This window comes from Trachemys scripta, chromosome 11 (genome assembly GCF_013100865.1).
Source record: "Trachemys scripta elegans isolate TJP31775 chromosome 11, CAS_Tse_1.0, whole genome shotgun sequence".
NCBI classification, from domain to species: domain Eukaryota; kingdom Metazoa; phylum Chordata; order Testudines; family Emydidae; genus Trachemys; species Trachemys scripta.
In genome coordinates this window covers 72,354,631-72,375,892 of record NC_048308.1, presented here as the reverse complement: position 1 = coordinate 72,375,892, position 21,262 = coordinate 72,354,631, and the positions used below count along the sequence as shown (strand labels likewise).

Below are 21,262 nucleotides of genomic sequence, written 5' to 3'. Positions count from 1 at the left end.
TCTGACCCAGTATGGCTGATCTTATGTTCTTCTGATAGGCCTTGGTCTGTCTGTCTCAGAAAATTAGTTTTTTTCCAAAAATAGTCAAGTAATTTTTATAGCATAAACGTCAGAAAACAGAAGCTAAACAAAAAACTGTTGTAAGTGTTCTTGCAAATTTTAATGTAATCCTTGTAGATTGAAAGTAATTGCCATTTAATCTGTATTATGCTAAGAAGATCAAACTAGTTGCATGCAAAAATTAAGCACATCGATGTCAAATACTGGCTGTAAGGATACAGTACATGACTACTTCAGCATTTAGCATTGTTAATTAAATATAAAAATGTACTTTAAAATCTCATGTGGGAAGTTTTTGACCATACACATTTGTCAAATAGAGTTTAATGTCATAGTCCTGCAAAAGGATTTGCCTAGGTGGATCCTTATGTCTACCAGTAGTCCTGTTGACTTAGTGGGACTCCTCAGAGGCATATGGCATGGATCAACTTTACATAACTGGGCCCTGGGCTTCTGTATCTGTTCTTCATAGCAACTTTACATCTAGATGGAATATCCAAATATTTTTCAGGAGATGAGATGACATTGGGTAGCATTGGACTTGCTGATGGGGCAGATGTCTTTGTGTGGAATGGCAAGGAGGTAAGACAACAGGAAAACAAATCGTATTCTACAATTCCTGAGGATCTGATTTTTAATCTTCAAAAAGGTTTCTGGTCATTTTAAATCCCTTATAATACTTTCCTGAGGAGTGCTGGTGATATTTGGCGTCAATGATGCTGCTCCAGCCTCCTTCACAGATGGCTCTCTCTATGCTGCTTGTGACTATACCCTTCATATATCTCAAGGTACCTTATTTTCTTGGTAGGATATAGATGTGTAAACACACTGTATCACATAGCCACATAGTCTGACAGTCAATCAGATTCCCAGATGATTACTGTGACGTTGTGCAGTCTATATGGCTTTATAAAAATATGATAAGTGAATATAATGTAACTGGAATATGCTTCATGCAAAAGGTCTCTTGTTAGGTATCATTACAAAGTTTATAATCTACTGAGTGTGATCATGCTATTTGTATAAATGTACCACTCTTGTATCTAAAACTAGAAATATGAAATATAACTCTGAGGGCCTATTGTAATTATGTAAAGTGTGGGCCATTAAGGATGGTTTGGAATCTTGATGACTACCATTGTCTGCAGATGGCTGTTTTTTACCTGTGAGTCTTCCTGTATGTGTGTGTGCTGGCAAGTGAGTAATGAAGTCTTGCAGTGACATGTGATCATGTCACCTGAACTGGAATCCATCTTTAACCCTGGTGCTTTTCCAGTGGGGGTGGAAACCCAGAGGGACAAAGGGTTCCCGCCTTATGCAAAAGATATATAAAGGGGTGGAAGAGAATAAGGGGAGGGAGGAGCCATCATGAAGAATCCCCTAGCTATCACCTGAGCTGTAACAAGAGCTGTACCAGGGGAAAGAATTGTGCCCAGGCTGGAAGGTGTCCAGTCTGAAAAAAAACTTACTGAAGCATCTCTGAGGGTGAGATTATCTGTATTTAGTTTGATTAAACATAGATTTGCGCATTTTATTTTATTTTGCTTGGTGACTTACTTTGTTCTGTCTGTTACTACTTGGAACCACTTAAATCCTACTGTCTGTATTTAATAAAATCACTTTTTATTTAGTAATTTACTCAGAGTGTGTATTAATACCTGGGGGAGCAAACAACTGTGCATATCTCTCTATCCGTGTTATAGAGGGGAAACAATTTATGAGTTTGCCCTGCATAAGCTTTATGCAGGGTAAAACGGATTTATTTGGGTTTAGACCCCATTGGGAGTTGGGCATCTGAGTGCCAAAGACAAGCACACTACTGTGAGCTGTTTTCAGGTAAACTTGCAGCTTTGGGACAAGTGATTCAGACCCTGGGTCTGTGTCTGGAGCCAGACGGGAGTGTCTGGCTCAGCAAGACAGGGTGCTGGAGTCCTGAGCTGGCAGGGAAAACAGAAGCAGGGGTAGTCTTTGCACATTAGGTGGCAGCTCCCAAGGGGGTTTCTGTGATCCAACCCGTCACAATTACTATATAGATTTTTTTTTAATTCCATACCAATTAAAGCAGATTCTTAAATTTGCTGTCTGCTAGGTCAGTTTATGATGCAATAACAAAAATTTGCTCAGCTGCACAACATCCAGCAGACAGCTAAATCTGCATCAGTGATTGATACCATATATAAAAGAATAATTAATTGAACACAGCACACTCTCCTTGGATCGTTCTCTTCTTTTGAACATAAAGGTCTCTGTATAGTAAGGATTTATCCAATAACTAACTAAAACTAATTTAATGTTAACAGTCTCAGCTTTTGTTCTCGACATGCACATGTATTTTTGTTCTCTTGCTAAACTTCAGAATAGCCCAACTTTACTTCCAAATTACTTTAATTTTTTGGGCTGCCTTGGTCTTATTCGTATATATTTTTGTATTGAATAAAAGTGTGTAGTTCAAAAATATCTTGAAGGGATAAATCAATGAGGATTGACAATGATTATTCATCTGACTGAAGCTTAGATTCAGTATGTTAGTGGTCAGATCCAGGTAATATTGCTGCAGATGTTCTCTGGATTTCTGTGCTAAAAGATTAAATGGCTCCATTATTGTCCCAATTTTTTTCCTTTACCACCAGTATTTTCAGAATGGATGCAGAGTTACAGCAATCCCTGGGTTCCCATTATATCCCCTTCTTGATACCTCTGATATTCTTTAGCAAGCTGTTCAGGTGGAATTCAGTCAGGGGAGGCTTAATTCTAATGAGGTGGGGGGGAAAAGCAAGACTTCGTAGGCCTCTTGCTATTGTTGATTACCCTTCATCTGCAGATATTACACGCTTCCTACAGGTTGGTGGTATGGAGGTGTTACCAGGTCTTGACCATGAACCCGTGCTTCTAAATGTTCTTCGGTTGGCGGGCTATAATGAAGGAGGAAAAGGTCAGCATTTCATCGAATCCCAGCATGTCGTTCCATGCAGTGCAGAACTGAGTACCCTGTGGAAAGCCTTAGCATCGCCAGGAGGGATCATCTTAATGAACCGTTCGGGGTCTGACAAAGAGGTGGAGAATTGGCAAGTCGTTCCTGAAGAGGATATGAGGAAGACAGTCAGAATTGTTGGCCTGGCAGATGGAAGCTCAATATTAGTTTTAGATAGCCATGACCAAAGGTAAATGTCATAATTGTGTTTCTTTCCTATTAAGCACTTGTTTCAAAGTTAGGAGACAGTTAACAAAGCAGAATTCCTTTGACTAGAATTACATTGTTACATGTTCTCATTGCTATTCTTGTTAATCATTTTGCCACCACCATTAATGCGATGATCTCAGGGTTGTGAAATGGAGCACTTAGAAGTCGGGGAAATTCCAAAAAGTTATGGTTGCTACAGCAACATGAACTTTGCCATGTTGAACATCCTTTGTGCATTTATGGTGTATGTGAAGAACAGAGGTTTACATTTTAACAAGGGAAAGAGCAATAAGAAGCTCTTTATGTATGCAACATGGCTGAGTTAATGCTTCTGGAATTTCATGGTGTTTAAGTACTTAATGCAACTTCAGGAATGGGAGATTAATTTGCATTTAACTTCATAGGATATCTTTAAGGGGATTGTATGTGATGGTGGGAGAGGAGAATTGTAACAATTGTCCTGGGCAGCATACAGCTGTGTTGGATTTGCCAGTTGACCTTTTCAATTCTCTGAAGCAGTCAAATGTTCACTTAAATGGAAGGCTCTGTGCATGAAAATGCAATTAGTTAAGTGCACCCCTCCAGACATAAGGAAATTTTCAACTGCAAGTGGTCTTGATATAAATTTTGACTTATCGGTTACATTAAAGTTTTAAAACATTTTAAATATAAAAAGTGAAGCAACAAGTTCTCCATTGGGGACTATATTCATACCAAGACTTGAAATTTAAGTGTTTTATGGTACTCAGCATGATTAGAATATTTTTACAATGCAGAAAAGCATATTTCCCCACAAAATACATCACTTAAACCCTACGGAGTTTTGTCAAGCAAACAAATTTCACATTTTGGTCAAAGACCAGGTATAGAAAACATCAGCCAAGCTAGTGTCGGTTATGGAGATGTGAGAACAAGGTTGCAATGGAAACTGCTTCGCACCCATAACTAGAACAGTTATGAGTAGTGACACCTGGTGATTTCCTGTAAAACACTACTACTTGACTAGCACTTATTAAAGGGCAAAAAGTGTAAATTCAGTTGTAAGCACAAAATGGTTTTCCTCTTAGGAGGGAAGTGCAATTAATCCTAATGCTGCATGTGTTCAAACTTGCATTTGGTATATACATAGTAATATACCCCTCAGTTTCAAATATTTATTGGGTTAATTACAAAGACTGTGTGTGTGTGTATGTGTGTGTGTAATACTGGCTGTATTTTACTCATTATTGTCAATGTTATGGTAGTGCCTAGGGGCCTGCCCTTTTGTGCTGGGCACTGTGTGGAAGAGTAAGAGACAGTCCTTGCCCTGAAGAACTCAAATCTTAATAGACAAGACTGGGAAAGGGTTGGAAAACATAATATTCTCATCATCATACAGACGGGGAGCTGAAGTGAATAGTGACTTTGCCCATGGTCATATAGGAAGTCTTTGGAGAGACCCAGGAATTGAACCCAGATATCCTGAGTCCTACGCCAGTGCCTGAAACCACAAGGACAAAAACAAATGTCAGGAACTAACAAAAGTTCTGTCAGGAGCAGAGTACATTTCCACCGGCAGATCGACTCATTAATCATTCCTCTTAAATGGAATGCTACTGATATTCCAACACTTGCCATTTTGCTGAGCAAGAAGTTCTGATTGTGGAAAAATTGTATGAATGGGGAAGGGATAGTCAGTGGTTTGAGCATTGGCCTGCTAAACCCAGGGTTGTGAGTTCATTCCTTGAGGGGGCCACTTAGGGATCTGGGGCAAAATCAGTACTTGGTCCTGCTAGTGAAGGCAGGGGGCTGGACTCGATGACCTTTCAGGGTCCCTTCCAGTTCTATGAGATAGGTATATCTCCATATATTATTATTATTAGTAGTAAGATCATGTTGGCTTAAGCCCACCAAATTAATTTCCTTTGTGTATAAAAACAAATAGAAACCTGGGCCTCTTGAGATCAAAGTAGCTTTTTAGTGCAGGGGCTATGGGTAAAATTTTTCTGAATGATTGATGTAGGGTATGTCTACGTTAGAAACGTTGCTGTTGCAGCTGTGCCGCTGTAGCATAAACATTTACTACAGTGATGGAAAGTGTTCTTCCTAGCATGGTCTACACTGGAGCTTAGGTTGGCTTAACCACATCTCTCAGGCATGTGAATTTTTCATACCTGTAAGCGACATAGCTAGGTTGACCTAACTTTCTAGTGTAAACAGGAGTTTCTGGGCTGAAGTCCCATTTTTAAAAATAACATTGGCTTTTGATGAGACTGTAGTGGTCTACACTACAGAGTTAGGTCGATGTATGGCAGTTTATATCTACCTAACTCTGTAAGCGACTACACTAAAATGTCACTCCTGCCAATGTAACTTGCCCGCTACACCAACTTAACTCCAGCCCCACGAGAAGCGTAAAATCAACATTGATTTAGTTAGGTTGACTGTTGTTGCTTTTCAGAAGCTGCCCCACAATGCCAGTTAAATTGGTGCAAGCGCTCCTGGTTAGGACATGCACCACTGACACGACTAGCGTGGTGTGGACATGCAAAAGCGATTTAATTACTGCGTATCAGAGGGGTAGCCGTGTTAGTCTGTATCTGTAAAAAGCAACAGAGAGTCCTGTGGCACCTTTAAGACTAACAGAAGTATTGGGAGCCTAAGGCCTTGTCTACACTACGAGAGTAGTTCGATTTTACTTAAATCGAATATTTGGAATCGATATTGCAAAGTCGAACGTGTGTGTCCACACTAAGGACAGTAATTCGACTTTGTGAGTCCACACTAACGGGGAAAGCGTCGACATTGGAAGCGGTGCACTGTGGGCAGCTATCCCACAGTTCCCGCAGTCCCCGCTGCCCATTGGAATTCTGGGTCGAGCCACCAATGCCTTCTGGGTAAAAAAATGTGTCGAGGGTGCTTTTGGGTAACTGTCGTCATCCATCCATCACTCACTCCCGCCCTCCCTCCCTCCCTGAAAGCGCCGGCGGGGAATCATTTCGCGCACTTTTCAAGTCATTGACAGCGCGGACGCCACAGCACTGTGAGCATGGAGCCCGCTGCAACCATCGCTGCAGTTGTGGCCGCTCTCAACGCCTCGCAGCTTATCATACAGGTTGCCCTGAGGCAGATGCAGAAAAGTCAGGCGAGGAGGCTACGTCAACGCGGTGATGGCCTGAAGTGTGAGAGTAGCACAGACCTCTCAGAAAGCAGGGGACCCAGCGCCGAGGACATCACGGTGGCAATGGGTCATGTTGATGCCGTGGAACGGCGATTCTGGGCACGGGAAACAAGCACTGAGTGGTGGGACCGCATAGTGCTGCAGGTCTGGGATGAATCACAGTGGCTGCGAAACTTCCGCATGCGGAAGGGAACTTTCCTTGAACTTTGTGAGTTGCTGTCCCCTGCCCTGAAGCGCAATGACACCCGGATGCGACCAGCCCTGACTGTCCATAAGCGAGTGGCCATAGCCCTCTGGAAGCTTGCAACGCCTGACAGCTACCGGTCAGTCGCGAGCCAGTTTGGGGTGGGCAAATCTACCGTGGGGGTTGTTGTGATGCAAGTAGCCAAGGCAATCGTTGATGTACTGCTGCCAAAGGTAGTGACCCTGGGAAACGTGGAGGCGATCATAGATGGCTTCGCAGCGATGGGATTCCCAAACTGCGGTGGGGCCATAGATGGAACTCACATCCCTATCCTGGCACCGGACCACCAGGCCAGCCAGTACATTAACAGAAAGGGCTACTTTTCCATGGTGCTGCAAGCACTGGTGGACCACAGGGGACGTTTTACCAACATCTACGTGGGATGGCCGGGCAAGGTTCATGACGCTCGTGTTTTCAGGAACTCTGGTCTGTTTAGACGGCTGCAGCAAGGTATTTACTTCCCGGACCACAAAATAACTGTTGGGGATGTGCAGATGCCTATAGTCATCCTCGGGGACCCAGCCTACCCGCTAATGCCCTGGCTCATGAAGCCCTATACAGGTGCCCTGGACACTGAAAAAGAACTCTTCAACTACCGGCTGAGCAAGTGCAGAATGGTGGTGGAGTGTGCTTTTGGACGTCTCAAGGGGAGATGGAGAAGCTTGATGACTCGCTGTGATCTCAGCGAAACCAATATCCCCATTGTTATAGCAGCTTGCTGTGTGCTCCACAATCTCTGTGAGAGCAAGGGGGAGACCTTTATGGCGGGGTGGGAGGTTGAGGAAATTAGCCTGGCTGCTGATTACTCACAGCCAGACAGCCGGGCGATTAGAAGAGACCAGCGGGAAGCGCTGTGCATCCGGGAGGCTTTGAAAGCAAAGTTCCTGAGTGAGCAGGGTAACCTGTGACTTTCTAATTTTGTGTACAGAGAAGCCTTCACCCCACTTCCAACACACGTTTCAAAATAAAAATAGTTCTACTTTGTTAAAGCACACCGTTTTCTGTAATACTGTTTTCGCGGGAATTTTTTAAAACTGGGACGCAGACTGTGGTGCGGAGCGGGTGTAGTGTAGTCGCGCGAATGCAGCTTCTAAACTGAAGGACTGACAGGCTCCGGTGCGGTGGGATGGTTCTTTCAACGGAGCCTGTCACCCCTCCTGATAGGGACTGTGTGTATGGGGGTACTATGTGACTTTGTGGCGGGGGGGGACGCTTACAGATCCCCTGCTGTGTGGCTCTGTGATCCTGCCTAAGGACCGCCGCTTCAGATCTCTAACTGCCCTCCCGTGCCACAAAGTCACAGAGCAACCCACCTCCCACCACATAACATGAAAAGAACCTCCCAGACTAACCAGGGTAAGTAGTCACTGCATCACTGCACTATGTATGTGCCCTGCTGCTGTGCCTGCCCCCGACTATGTACCCTGCCAAAGGTGACTGTCCTGTCCAATTACCAACCCCCTTTCCCCCCCTCCTCCAAAAGAACATGATCGAAACAGTAGTTAACAGAAACATATTTTTTATTAACAACTACACAGGGGACTGGGAAGTGAAACTTGGACGGGGGCTTGTGTCAGGCGGGAAGGAAAGAACTTGTCAAACTTTGGGGACTGAGAGCCTTCTGCTGCTCGAGCTCTCTGCAGGGGTGCAGTGAGAGTTAGCAGGGACTCTGCCGCCTCTCCTTCTGTGCACTTTGGGTGAAGGGAGTATGGGACTTGGTGGCGGGGGAGGGCGGTTAGAGATGGACTGCAGCGGGGCTCTGTCCTCCTGCCTCCGTTCCTGCAGAACATCCACAAGGCGCCGGAGCGTGTCCGTTTGCTCCCTCAGTAGTCCAAGCAGGGTTTGAGTCGCCTGCTGGTCTTCCTGACGCCACCTCTCCTCCCGATCCATGTTGGCTTGGTGCATTTGGGACAAGTTCTCCCGCCACTGGGTCTGCTGTGCTGCCTGTGCTCTGGAGCAGGCTATAAGCTCGGAGAACATGTCCTCCCGTGTCCTCTTCTTCTTATGCCTAATCCTCCCTAGCCTCTGGGAGTGTGATGACAGGCTAGGTTGTGAGACAGTCGCAGATGGGGCTGTGGGAATGGGAAAAAGGGAGTGAATTCCTCAGAAACATAAATGTAGTTGTGAACAAAGAACATAGTCTTTCTCTGTGAACAGGACCATGCACAGCACCTATCACATGCGCACTCAGCACAAGGTCGAATTCTCGGCCTTCGCATTCACTGTCTGTGGTTTTGCAGAGCACTTTTGAGAACCCTGTCAGGACAACGGAATTTCTGTTGCAGGCAGACATGGTAAGCCGTAGATTCGTGGCAGCTTAAAACTTTAATATTAGCAATGGCCTCATTTCACATTGAAATCAATGTCGGTCCCTGCTGCCAGCAATCCGGCAAGCAGGAAGTCTGCTCCTGTCCCACACCCTCGCGGCTGTCCCCGGGAACGATCCCTTTCGGCTGACCCTTTCCCGCCTCCACCGCGTGGCTGCAAACCAGCCAACACTAATAACATTCCCCTACCTCATTCAAAGCAGGTCTTCATGAGCGACATCACCCTCATGAGGATCTCTGAGAGCGACAGACAGAGAATGCTCCGGGAAAGCCTCCAAAGACCAGGGCCGTATGCCGCCATGCTGTGCCAAGCAATGATTCCGGAGTACTTGCTAGTCTCGTGGCGCGGCAACGTGTCCTACTACGGAGGACCCAATAAGGCCGCTCTCCCCAAGAACCTAATGCAGCGGATTTCAAATTACCTGCAGGAGAGCTTCCTTGAGATGTCCCAGGAGGATTTCTGCTCCATCCCCGGACATATAGACCGCATCTTACTGTAGCTGCAGTAGCAGGGACTACACAGTAGAGCGGCTTGGGCAGGACAATCATGCAAAACCGGACATTGCTAGATTTTTTTGAAATACTTGCACTGCCCATGACTGAACCGTTAAGTTATTCAAAGTAATCATGAGAAACCCATTTTTTACATTGTTAATAATCATGTTCTGTTACAAATAAATGTTTAGATGTTTACAACACTTACTGGATGATCCTTCACCAGATTCTGTGTCCGGGGTAACGGCTGGGGAGGGTTGGTAGGGGATCTCTGTAAGGGTGATGAAGAGATCCTGGCTGTCGGGGAAATCAGCGTTGTGAGCGCTGTCGACTGCCTCGTCCTCCTCATCTCCTTCCTCATCTTCCCCGTCCGCTAACATGTCCGAGGATCCGGCCGTGGACACTATCCCATCCTCAGAGTCCACAGTCAGTGGTGGGGTAGTGGTGGCGGCCGCACCGAGGATGGAATGCAGTGCCTCGTAGAAACGGGATGTCTGGGGATGGGATCCGGAGCGTCCGTTTGCCTCTTTGGTCTTCTGGTAGCCTTGCCTCAGCTCCTTGATTTTCACGCGGCACTGCGTTACATCCCGGCTGTATCCTCTCTCTGCCATGTCTTTAGAGATCTTCTCATAGATCTTTGCATTCCGTCTTTTGGATCGCAGCTCGGAAAGCACGGACTCATCGCCCCACACAGCGATGAGATCCAAGACTTCCCGATCAGTCCATGCTGGGGCCCTCTTTCTATTCTGAGCTTGCACTGCCATCAGTGCTGGAGAGCTCTGCATCGTTGCCAGTGCTGCTGAGCTCGCCACGATGTCCAGACAGGAAATGAGATTCAAACTGGCCAGACAGGAAAAGGAATTCAAATTCAAATTTTCCCGGGGCTTTTCCTGTGTGGCTGGTCAGAGCATCCGAGCTCGTACTGCTGTCCAGAGCGTCAACAGAGTGGTGCACTGTGGGATAGCTCCCGGAGCTATTAACGTCGATTTCCATCCACACCTAGCCTAATTCGACATGGCCATGTCGAATTTAGCGCTACTCCCCTCGTCGGGGAGGAGTACAGAAGTCGAATTAAAGAGACCTCTATGTCGAACTAAATACCTTCGCGGTGTGGACGGGTGCAGGGTTAATTCGATGTAACGGCGCTAACTTCGACATAAACGCCTAGTGTAGACCAGGCCTAAGCTTTCGTACTTGCATCTGAAGTACTTGCATCTGAAGAAGTGAGGTTCTTACCCACGAAAGCTTAGGCTCCCAATACTTCTGTTAGTCTTAAAGGTGCCACAGGACCCTCTGTTGCTTAATTACTGTGGTGGCTGTACCTCACTGTAATTTTAGGTTAATATAATTTTATAGTGTAGACATACCTTTAGACTCCCTAGGGCCTACATCCCTTTTGAAAATTGAAATTAGGCTCCTTAAGTTCCTAAGGCATTTTTGAAAAATTTACCCTATAACTACTTCTGTTTTAACAATACCTACCACAGAAGGACCCTGATACTGACAGGGGTCTTTGGGTGTCACCATGTTATAAGCAGTAGTAATAAGACCTAGTTCATATATAAACAATAAGACACTGTGGCATTTAGCAGTCTTCCTCACCATAAGCAATATACATTTTCCCTGTATTCTTTGCTTACATATAGTAGATAAATATGCGCTCTAAATATATCTTGTTTGCAGCTTGGTGAACGTGGCAAGTGGCAATTTGACTGCTTTTATGCATGATATCAGCTGGCTACAAGTTAAAAATTTCTGCCGGTTGGAAGCTGACGAGAAGCAAGTTAAAATTACTGCAACTGTTGAAACAGTGAGTAAAGGAGTTACAACTGTTCAGGGATATAACAGAATTCTTCTCTTACACTGCACAGCTTCTTCAGTTCATTTGGGCTAATCACAGGAGGTAAAATCCTGGCCCTATTGAAATCAATGGCAAAATTCCCATTGACTTCAGTGAGACCAGGATTTCATCTTGGGAATTTGCAGTTAAGTACAATAGCTTATGTCAGCATGGGTGGCAGGCTTGGCGTTGCCACCCACACGAGCCGAAATAAGCTACATTGTTTGTGTAAATGAGACAGGCACATGCATGTCTGCTTTGAAGAAACCTTTTAAATTACATAATGCATCACAACCTAAAGAAGACTAAAATTCACTGAGTTAGATTAGTAAACTTCTACAACAGCTTTTCTATGGGTCCATCATGAAAACAATGTGTTGCAAGAGACTGTGCTGGAGAACAGAACTTTAAATATCTCTTTATGAAGAAAATAGTTCTTGTTACAAGGGTACGATGAGGAAAAAATGGTGGACTGTGTGTTTTAGTAAGATCTTAACAGTCAAAGAACAGAATGAATTTGTGCATTTCATCTAAAGCTATTTTAATTATTCAACTTAGATTTTGGTTTCTGTGTAATTCCTCTCTTTTTTAACATATTCACGTCCGCATCCTTTATTGCTTCTTTTATGAGTATTTTACATGTTAATTACTTTATGTAGAAAATCTCAAACTCTTCTATCTTCTGAATCTTATTCCCATCTCCTCAAATCTTTTTATCTGATTTCATCACCCACGTTATTTATACACCTAAGTTGTCTTCTTAATCTCCTTCTACATTAAATACAACTTCACTTTTCTAAACTTGTCATAAGATATAAATCCTCTGAGACTTCTCTTGCTCTTTCTCCTATTGTTGTTTCATTCTATAGAAAGAATATTAAACATTATGTGCAGGATAGTACATCAGTTTCTCGTTCCTTGTTTGGTGCATTTTCTTTTGCTCTGTAGTCTGATATTGTATTTGCTTTTGGGGGGTGGAGGGGCTGATGGTTTTAAAAATCCCAAAATGTGACCATGAAAATTGGTAATATATTAAAGAGATATTTTCTCAGATTTGCAAAATGCTACAGCAAAATGGAAGAGAAATTAATGCATTTTAAATGAAGAGTGATAATCTTTCTTAGTGCTTGAATGCCTTATATATACACACAGCTTGCATTCTGTTTTTGCATAGTCTATTATATTACATAGTCACTAATATTTCTCTCTTAGGTGATGTCAGATATCAAAATTAAAGCAATACAGGAGCTGCAATTAGGGGAGGAGCTAGGTAAATAACTAACTGTTCAATAATTATTTAGTTGGTAATATGATTATTGCAGTTTGCTAGATGGCTTTTATAGTTTACAAAAGGGAGATTACTTGAGATATGGGAGTTAATCTTTACTATTAAGACTTTAATAATTTTTCTTTGCTGCAGGATGTAAGGGATTTGAGACTCCTCTAGTTGTGAATAAAATGACAAACCTTCCTGCTAAAAATACTGCAATGTACCACACTGACTGCTGTTGAAAAAATACATATTCTAGGAGTACCTTATTTATATCCACCCACTACTTTTCCTGGAAGCCATTTTTTGCACGTCAAATAACTTTGTCATCTTGTTTTAAAAAACAAACCAAACACATTGCAAACGAAAGCAATTCGGAGACCGGTAAATTGCCTTCCTGTAAGACTGATACTTTCTATCCCTCGCTATAAGACTTATTTCAAGGCATTTTTAAAAATGTGTGTCCAAAGTTGGAAACTTTGGCCAGCCGCAATATTCAAGCCATTATTGCTAAGGTAGCTGACTTTATAAAAGGAAAGCAATGTCCAGCCGAGGAGGCAAGGCTAGCAGTGTTTTCTGGACCTCTGGGAAGTGCTACCAAGTTGTGATGTTGGTGTTGCACCTTAGGGACAACAATTTTTCAACTATGAGATGCCTCTAATTAGCTAAACCTGTTAGTTTGTTAATTTTCAGTCCTCTATCACTCCAAACAGCTGAGCCAAATTTAATTTGATTTTAATCTATTTAGTCCATCTTGTCCTTCTTTTTCCTCCATTGTAGTGGATGATAGCTGTCTCAGACCTATTAACAGAAATGGGAAGCTTCTCTCTCCAGGTAAGCCACTCTAGTAATCTTTCAAATAAAACTAAGGAGAAAATGCATAGTTGCTATATTTCTCATTTAATAGAACATACAAGTATAGCTGGGTGAATAATGGATTCACTGTCATTCATAGTGGCAGTTCATAGTCATTCATAATTATAACGAATAGTCATTGGGCCAGGGAGAAAGTGAGAGTTGTTCTGTAGCGCGATGGCTAGGCCGCTCCCTTGAGACATGGGAGACCCAAGTTCCAGTTTCTTCTCTAATTGTTGATACAAACTGGAGCAACTTGAGAGAAGAGATGGACAGAGACCCACCCCAGAATACCCCCTAGGCCAATGACTAGGACATGTGCCTGTGGTGTGGGACACCAATGTTCAAAGCACTTCTCCCTGTCAAGAAGAGAAGGAATTGGACCCTTGCCACGGGGCTAAAAGTTAAAAGGAGGGCTGTGGTGTTGCCTCAGGCTACTTTGTGACTCCAGCCCAAAAACTCAAAATATTTTGGTAATGTTGAAATGAAACTGTTTTGTTGTTATACACCTCTACCCCGATATAACGCGACCCGATATAACATGAATTCGGATATAACGTGGTAAAGCAGTGCTCCAGGGGGGCGGGGTTGTGCACTCCGGTGGATCAAAGCAAGTTCTATATAATGCGGTTTCACCTATAACGCGGTAAGATTTTTTTTGGCTCCCAAGGACAGCGTTATATCGAGGTAGAGGTGTATTACTGAAATATTTCAGGTTTTCAGTAATGTCTAATCTATTCATGAATTCCTGTTGTGTTTGCCAAATAGTTTCAGGTTGACCAAATAAACTATTCATTGTAACAATTTCACCCAGCTCCTATACAGAAGTCTAATATCACATTAAAGTGATGAATCAGCATTTCATGGTGTTTTCATAATTAATCAAAACAGGAGACTTTTTCCAAGTCCAATATTCCAATAGTAATACTTGTCTATTAGCATTTCCACTATCAGACAAATAAACCATTTAATTGTCTTTTTTTTATTACTTGCATCTAAATTCACTGATATTAAATACTTTATTACCAATCGTGTATTAATTAGGAACTGGGTGCTGGCTCATTGCAGAAATGCACAAAAGGTGAACAGCTATCCAATACAATATACTGTATGTAGATGAAAAGAACTATCAGTATTCAGTAAGTTAGCCATGTAAATAAATGTATAAAGAAAATAGAGTAATTTGAATCTTGCTAAAAATATGAGTCCATAGCTCTTTTCATTTTTAAGGCTGTTTGCTAACTGTTTCAGGAAAAGTAGAATCTCTCTTTGTGGATTTACAACATCTATTCCTATAAACATTATAAAATAAATGTTAATATTGTTCAATAATTAAAGTTGATACACAATAGCAGGATTTTAGAATGGATTGGATAACTAAGCATGAATAAATATATTAACAGTTAAGTGTTTGCATCATCACTTTAATGACCACACTGGCAGCATTAATATTTTTTGGAAACAAACTTTTATTGTGTTTTCTATATTTTTCTCCTCTCTAAAGTGCCTGAGGATTATACTGTCAAAGAAGCAGAGCTAAAGATGGGAAGCCTGTTGGGACTGTGTCATGGAAAAGCTCCAACTTCCACTCAGGTAAAAGAGATGGGATACACAGAAAGAGGACTTGGCACAAAAGAGCTTTGATCATGTTTACATTTTCCAATATTCCTGATTTGTATTTTCTCGTCATAACACTTTGTAGAGTTAATAGCAGTATAGGAGAAATGCTCATTCCTTTTACGAAATATGCTAATGGGCTTACTCACTTTGGAGACTTAGGCGTACAGGAACATTGTCATTTACTTCCCTGCCTTATTTCATTTTTAATTGTAAGATGAACCTGGACTGCCTATTGTATGTTTTGCCAGAAGAGGATTTCAGTGCTGTTTGTTTTGTTAGAGAGACAATCCTGCCGTAATTAACCAACATGCACATGCAGTGAATACAAAGAAAACTTAACCCTGTTTTCATTCTTAACTATATCTTCTGAGAGTTTAGATAAGTAATTATGATGGACTCCCCCATATTTATACTGTATCTGAAGCAGTCTGTTTTTAGCTTTATTCTGGAATTAAAAATCATGTCAATCTATTATATGTATATATAAAATCATGCTGCATGATCTCTGAGCTTTAATTTGACATGCTATCCTTTTCTTAGCTCTTCTTGTATTTTCTTGTTGGGAGTGATCTGCAGGGAGCCCCAGAGATGGAGATAGTAGTAGAAGAGACTGCATCTGTGAGAGAGGTAATTACAGGAGTTCTCCAATGCCAGATCCTCTGCAGCTGGATACTCCTTGCTTGCTACTGTGTATTGCTTCAAAATAGCATCCATGTTCAGCAGGTGCCCCGAGGAAATTGATTTATTGGGGAAAACTTCAAAAGTAGAAAAGGGGAGAGAAATGTCTTGAGTTCCTTAAAGATGGTGGGGAGAGGAGTCTGCCTGTGGACTGATCAGAATCCAGCTGACATAGACATGGTCATGTGATCGTCTTTACAAATAGTGTCACTTTATTAGTCATATGGGACTATGTAATACAATGACAGGGCGGATCACGATTAAGTGGGGTGTAAGCGGCTGGATCTGCAATTTTGTTGTGGAATTAGTCTTTTTGAAAACTGAAGAGAGGTCGGTGTTTTGGAGTCATTGTGTCTTTTTAAAACACGCATATGTTGGTCCTGTGGATTTTTAAGGCAAAGTGTTGGTGCTGAACATAAGGACACATATTATGTGAGTTCAAAATCTTTTGGAAGATACTTTTACGTATAGTTTTTTAACCTCCATCCCATGGGTGTACAGAAGTCAAGAAGTTTTCTCCCACAAATTAATGCAAATATAAGAAACATCTGCTTGTCCTCATAACAGATGCCCTGCTGCTGCCACAGCAGTTCTCATTGCAACTAGCATAAACTCGTAGTATCTACCATGCACATAGTTTAGACTAAAAGTAATCAGAGGGAGTTGAGCTTTTTAAGATTCTGGTTTTATTTTAGTAAAGGAAACCTGTGGGAGGAAGTTGCTGTGTCAGACTCCTACACAACAGAAGTCCTCTCATAGAAGTGATAAATTGATAGCACAAGTCTATTTTCTGACGGGCTGTGAAAGCTGCTTCCTCTAGAATATTAAAATTGTATATGTATACATTTATACATGAAAACAATTTTATATTCTAAGGCGGGGTGGGCAAACTTTTTGGCCTGAGGGCCACATCGGGGTTCTGAAACTGTATGGAGGGCCAGGTAGGGAAGGCTATGCCTCCCCAAACAGCCTGTCCACCCCCTCCCACTTCTCGCCCCCTGACTGCCCCCCTCAGAACCCCCGACCCATCCACCACCCCCCACTCCTTGTCCCCTGACCACCCCCTCCCAGGACCCCCACACCCCTAACTGCCCCCCTGGAACCTTGCCCCCTATCTAACCCCCCCCTGCTCCCTGTTCCCTGACTGCTCTGACTCCTATCCACACTCTCACCCCCTGACAGGCCCCCCGGGACTCCCACGCCTATCCAACCGATCCCTGTCCCCTGACTGCCCCTGGGATCTGCTGTCCCTTATCCAATCTACCCACTCCCCTGCCCCCTTACCATGCCACTCAGAGCACCAGGACTGGCAGCCGTAAGTAGTACACCATAAGTAGCACATTCCTACGGAGAGCAATTTAATACACTACACCGGCGGCTCTCGCAGCCGTGCTGCCTGGCAAGAGCTCGCAGCCCCGCCACCCAGAGCACTGATGGCACAGCGAACTAGCCTCCCCAGCTGGGAGCTCAAGGGCCAGGCAGGATGGTCCCGCGGGCGGGATGTGGTCCGCGGGCTGTAGTTTGCCCACCTCTGTTCTAAGGGCTCAGATATGGCTTTCTGACAAGCGTCAAGTAAGGGTTTGCATGCAGTTCTATTCATTAAGATAGTTGCAGATCAGGTTACACTTTGGAAAATCTAGTTTTGTAAATGAAATTATTTTTCAAATTATGTACTGGGGTTAAATATCACCATGTATTTTTCTTTTCTTTCAGTGTCTAAATGTAATGCTGAAGAAATCTGGGTTACCAGGTTAGTTGTAAAAGGTAGTTTGTCTAATGTGTTCAGTGTTTTCCAGATTCCTTTTGCACACCCTACAAGCTTAAAAGGTAATTGTTTAAATTAAGCTCATTTGCATCATTGTGCAATGCAGTGAAAGAGAGAGGATTTATTGAGCCTAGAGAAAATGAATGAAGGTCTGGAATCTCAGCCCAATAAAGTTCATGCTTTATACCTTGCCAGTCTAAATTGGACAAAAACTGACCCTTGACTTCAGTGATCACAATAAATAAAAAGAGATCTTTAAATCACTTTGCCAAAGCAAAGCTGTAAAAGTGAAATTAATGGTAAAATTGCATCTGTGAGCATGTGCTTTGTACCATTCCATTATTAAAAATGCTAAATGAAATGAGCATGCAGAAGCTATTTAGTGATTGACTGTCTATATTGGTGGTTTTGTCAGCACAGCATTTCTCATTGCTGCTGGTTAAAAAATGGAAATAGCTTGAAAAAAGGAGAGAAAAAGGAGCATGCCATCATTTCCTCTATCTTGAGCACTGAAATTAATATGTATTAAATACAACATTCTATGTTAGTGTAAAGTAAAGGTTGCAAATTTAAACAAGTCAGATAATAGGAAAGTTCATGTTCAAAAAACATTTTCATCTACATTCATTTACTTGTATCAGGATACATGTTAAGCAGCCAACCTAAAAACTAAAACTTTTCTGTATGAGTGTGCGCCACCGAGTAGGTAAATTCATGTTTGAAAAACATTAACCTCATTAATTTCTGTAAATATAGATTTCACTGCCATGAAAGCAATAGTACTGTGCTCCTTATGTGTTCTCATTTCATATCACCACCCCTGAAAAGCTGAATTAGGCCTTAATTTGAACTTCATGTGGAACTAGGTGCTCTCTTTCTAATAAAATTTGTGTTTCAAATCACATAGATTCTTTTTTTCCCCACTTAAAAGGACTGTTGGACATGCTTTTTTCCTGTATTTTAAGAAGATAATTCTGTCTGGATTTAGGGATTTTAGTTTAGGAAGGTCAAATTTTAGACCTTAAAATGCAAATATATATAAATATTTTTATAATATTTTCCTCAGAGGAAAAATTCAAGAACAAACATAACTGCTCTTCCATAATGCTTTGTACTCACTCTGCTCTTTCTATGGCAGTAATTAACATATTATAATCCCAGAACTAGTGCAAATCAGCCCTGAAATTTTGGAAGTAGTAAAAATACCCTTTTCTTACAGCAACAGTTGTGTTCATTTTTAAGAGGCCACCATCAACTTAAATTGTACATCTGTTTGAAAATATACCTACAAGTAACACTTAACATTTTTTATAACTGACAATTTTTCTCAATTTTTTTCATTTTGTTTTCTTTGTATTTGACAGCATTTTTTGAAGCTGACAATTCACTTCCCCTCTATATCTTATTAGTTTCCTCTGGTTAGGGCAGAGGTGACCAACTGGTGGCTCCAGAGCCGCATGCGGCCCTTCAAAAGAAAATCTGCGGTTCCTGCCAGGAGTCAACTCTGGGGAAAAAATGGTGGCTGTTCAGCACCCACTGGCAGCCCTATCAGTCCCCCGCCCCCCCAGGAGCTGCCGGCGCCCTCCCCCCCATCAGCGCCTGCCCCTCCTGCCTGCCATGATCAGCTGTTTCAGAGTGTTGTAGTTCTGGGAGGGAGGGGGAGGAGCGAGGACGTGGCACCCAGCCCCCCTCCCTTCCCCAGCACCTCCTGCCACAATCAGCTGTTTCAGCCCGGTGCACAGCCTCTCCCCTCCCTTGCCTCCTCCTCCATCCCCTTGCCTGCTGCCTGTGTTTTCCCGCCAGGAGGCTCTGGGAGGGAGAGGGGAGGAGCAAGGACACAGCTCACTGGGGGAGGGGGTGGAATGGAGCAGGAAGAGGCGGGGCGAAGGTGGGGCAGGGGCAGGAAGTGGCAGAGTGGGGGTGGGGACTTGGTGAAAGGAGTGGAGTGAAAGGTGGGGCCTGTGTCAGAGCCAGGTGTCCAGCAACCCCTGGCTGGAGCCTGTGTCTCCTTCAATAAAGTACACAGTGACTACTAGCTGGTGTGGAAATTTTTTATCAAAATTTTTCTTACACCATCTGACAATGGAAGGCAAGTTCAAATGGAAAAGAAAATACACAGATGAAAATGGACGCTTGCAACAGGAGGTGGAGAATGAGTACTTTTTTGTTGAATGTAATGGTAAGGCCATGTGTCGTCTCTGCCAGATGTGTGTCTTTCAGTTCAAATCTTCAAACTTGCAGCGTCATTTCGCTTCTAGCCATGCACATGTGGATCAAGAATTCCCACAAGGTTCTGAACTCTGCACTTTAAAACTGGAAACTGGGAAAAAACAAACAGATGTAGAAGCCCAGTTCTTCACCAGATTTGCCAACCTATCGCAAACTGTAACGTTAGCCTCCTATTATGTGGCCTGGCACATAGCCCATGCAAAAAAGCCTTACTCTGAAGACAAGTTTATAAAAATGTGCCTCAATGATGTGATTTCAATCCTGTCACCCGAGAATGAGAATCTACAGAAGAAAATTTCTGGCCTGCAGCTTTCACGCTACACAGTAGAACGCAGAATCTCCGACCTGAACAGTGACATTGCATTGCAACTGCACTTGCAACTTCAGCAGTGTGAGTATTTGAGCATCGCTTTGGATGAGTCGTGCAACGTACAGGATAAACCTCAATTATCGGTATTTGTCTGGACTGTGTCTGACGACTGTGTTGTAATGGAAGAACTCCTTGATATCGTGCCATTAAAGGACAGAACTCGTGGACGAGATCTAAAGGAGGCATTGATGTTGCTAGTTGCGAAACACCACTTCTCTTTACAGAAGCTCACTGCTATTGCAACGGACGGGGCTCCATCCATGTGGGGAATCTGTGAATGGATTAGTAGGGCTTTGTAAGTCTGATGAGAGCTTTCCCGAATTTTGGACATTTCACTGTATTATTCATCGGGAGCAACTGGCATCTAAAAATCTCAAATTTGATCACGTCATGAAACCAGTCTTGCAAATTGTGAATTTCATTCGCTCAAATGCACTCAATCACAAACAATTTCAGAATCTAATTGAAGAACTTGATGAAGACAACTTCCCTGCTGATTTGCCGTTTCACTGCACAGTTCAGTGGCTCTTGAGGTTATTTCCTGTTTGTTTGAGCTCTGGGAACCAGTAAAATTGTTTATGGAGGAGAAGCAAAGAATAGACCCCGAGCTTACAGATCCTGGGTGGGTTCTAGACTTGGAATTTCTTGCAGACATGCTGCTGCATTTGGATAAACTTAACATGGACTTACAAGGAAAATTCCGGTTGCTGTCTGATCTAGTGCAAAGTGTATTTGTGTTCATGAACAAACTGCAGTTGTTTCACAGACAAATGCTTGAGGGAGAGCTGACATACTTTCCCTCAATGTCACAACTTCCAGACAGATAAAAAGAAGATGCAGCAGAACCCCTAAAACAGAGCACAACTAGATATGCAAGTATGATTAAAGATCTTAAGGACAGTTCTGAGGAAAGATTCCAAGATTTGCATCAGAAAAGACCTCAAATCAGATATCTGATTGACCCTTTTAGTGCTGAAGCCAATTGTCTGAAGCCCCCTTTAGTCACTGACGAAGCAACATCCCAGATGGAAATAATAGAACTTTTGGAAGATGACAGATTGAAATCTGTTCAGAAGACAGAGGGGATCCTTACTTTCTGGAAATCTGTACCAAAGGATAAATACCCCAACATCAGAGGTGCGGACCTAAAATTAATCTCGATGTTTGC

General features: G+C 42.9%; 1 protein-coding gene across 8 annotated transcripts in view; it reads left to right on the top strand.

The window, feature by feature from the left end:
* USP40 (ubiquitin specific peptidase 40) overlaps window positions 1-21,262 on the top strand; it is a 65,193-nt gene that overhangs the window by 24,701 nt on the left and 19,230 nt on the right. For all 8 annotated transcript variants that reach the window (XR_004647640.1, XR_004647642.1, XR_004647641.1 and 5 more), the window contains exons 15-22: window positions 572-642; window positions 2,902-3,221; window positions 11,151-11,277; window positions 12,520-12,577; window positions 13,358-13,411; window positions 14,937-15,025; window positions 15,593-15,679; window positions 17,444-17,480. Coding sequence is in view for 5 of the 8 variants with exons in the window: in XM_034785343.1 (XP_034641234.1) it covers window positions 572-642; window positions 2,902-3,221; window positions 11,151-11,277; window positions 12,520-12,577; window positions 13,358-13,411; window positions 14,937-15,025; window positions 15,593-15,679; window positions 17,444-17,480 (843 nt within the window). In the remaining 3 variants the exon portion in view is untranslated. The remainder of the gene's footprint in view (window positions 1-571; window positions 643-2,901; window positions 3,222-11,150; window positions 11,278-12,519; window positions 12,578-13,357; window positions 13,412-14,936; window positions 15,026-15,592; window positions 15,680-17,443; window positions 17,481-21,262) is intronic.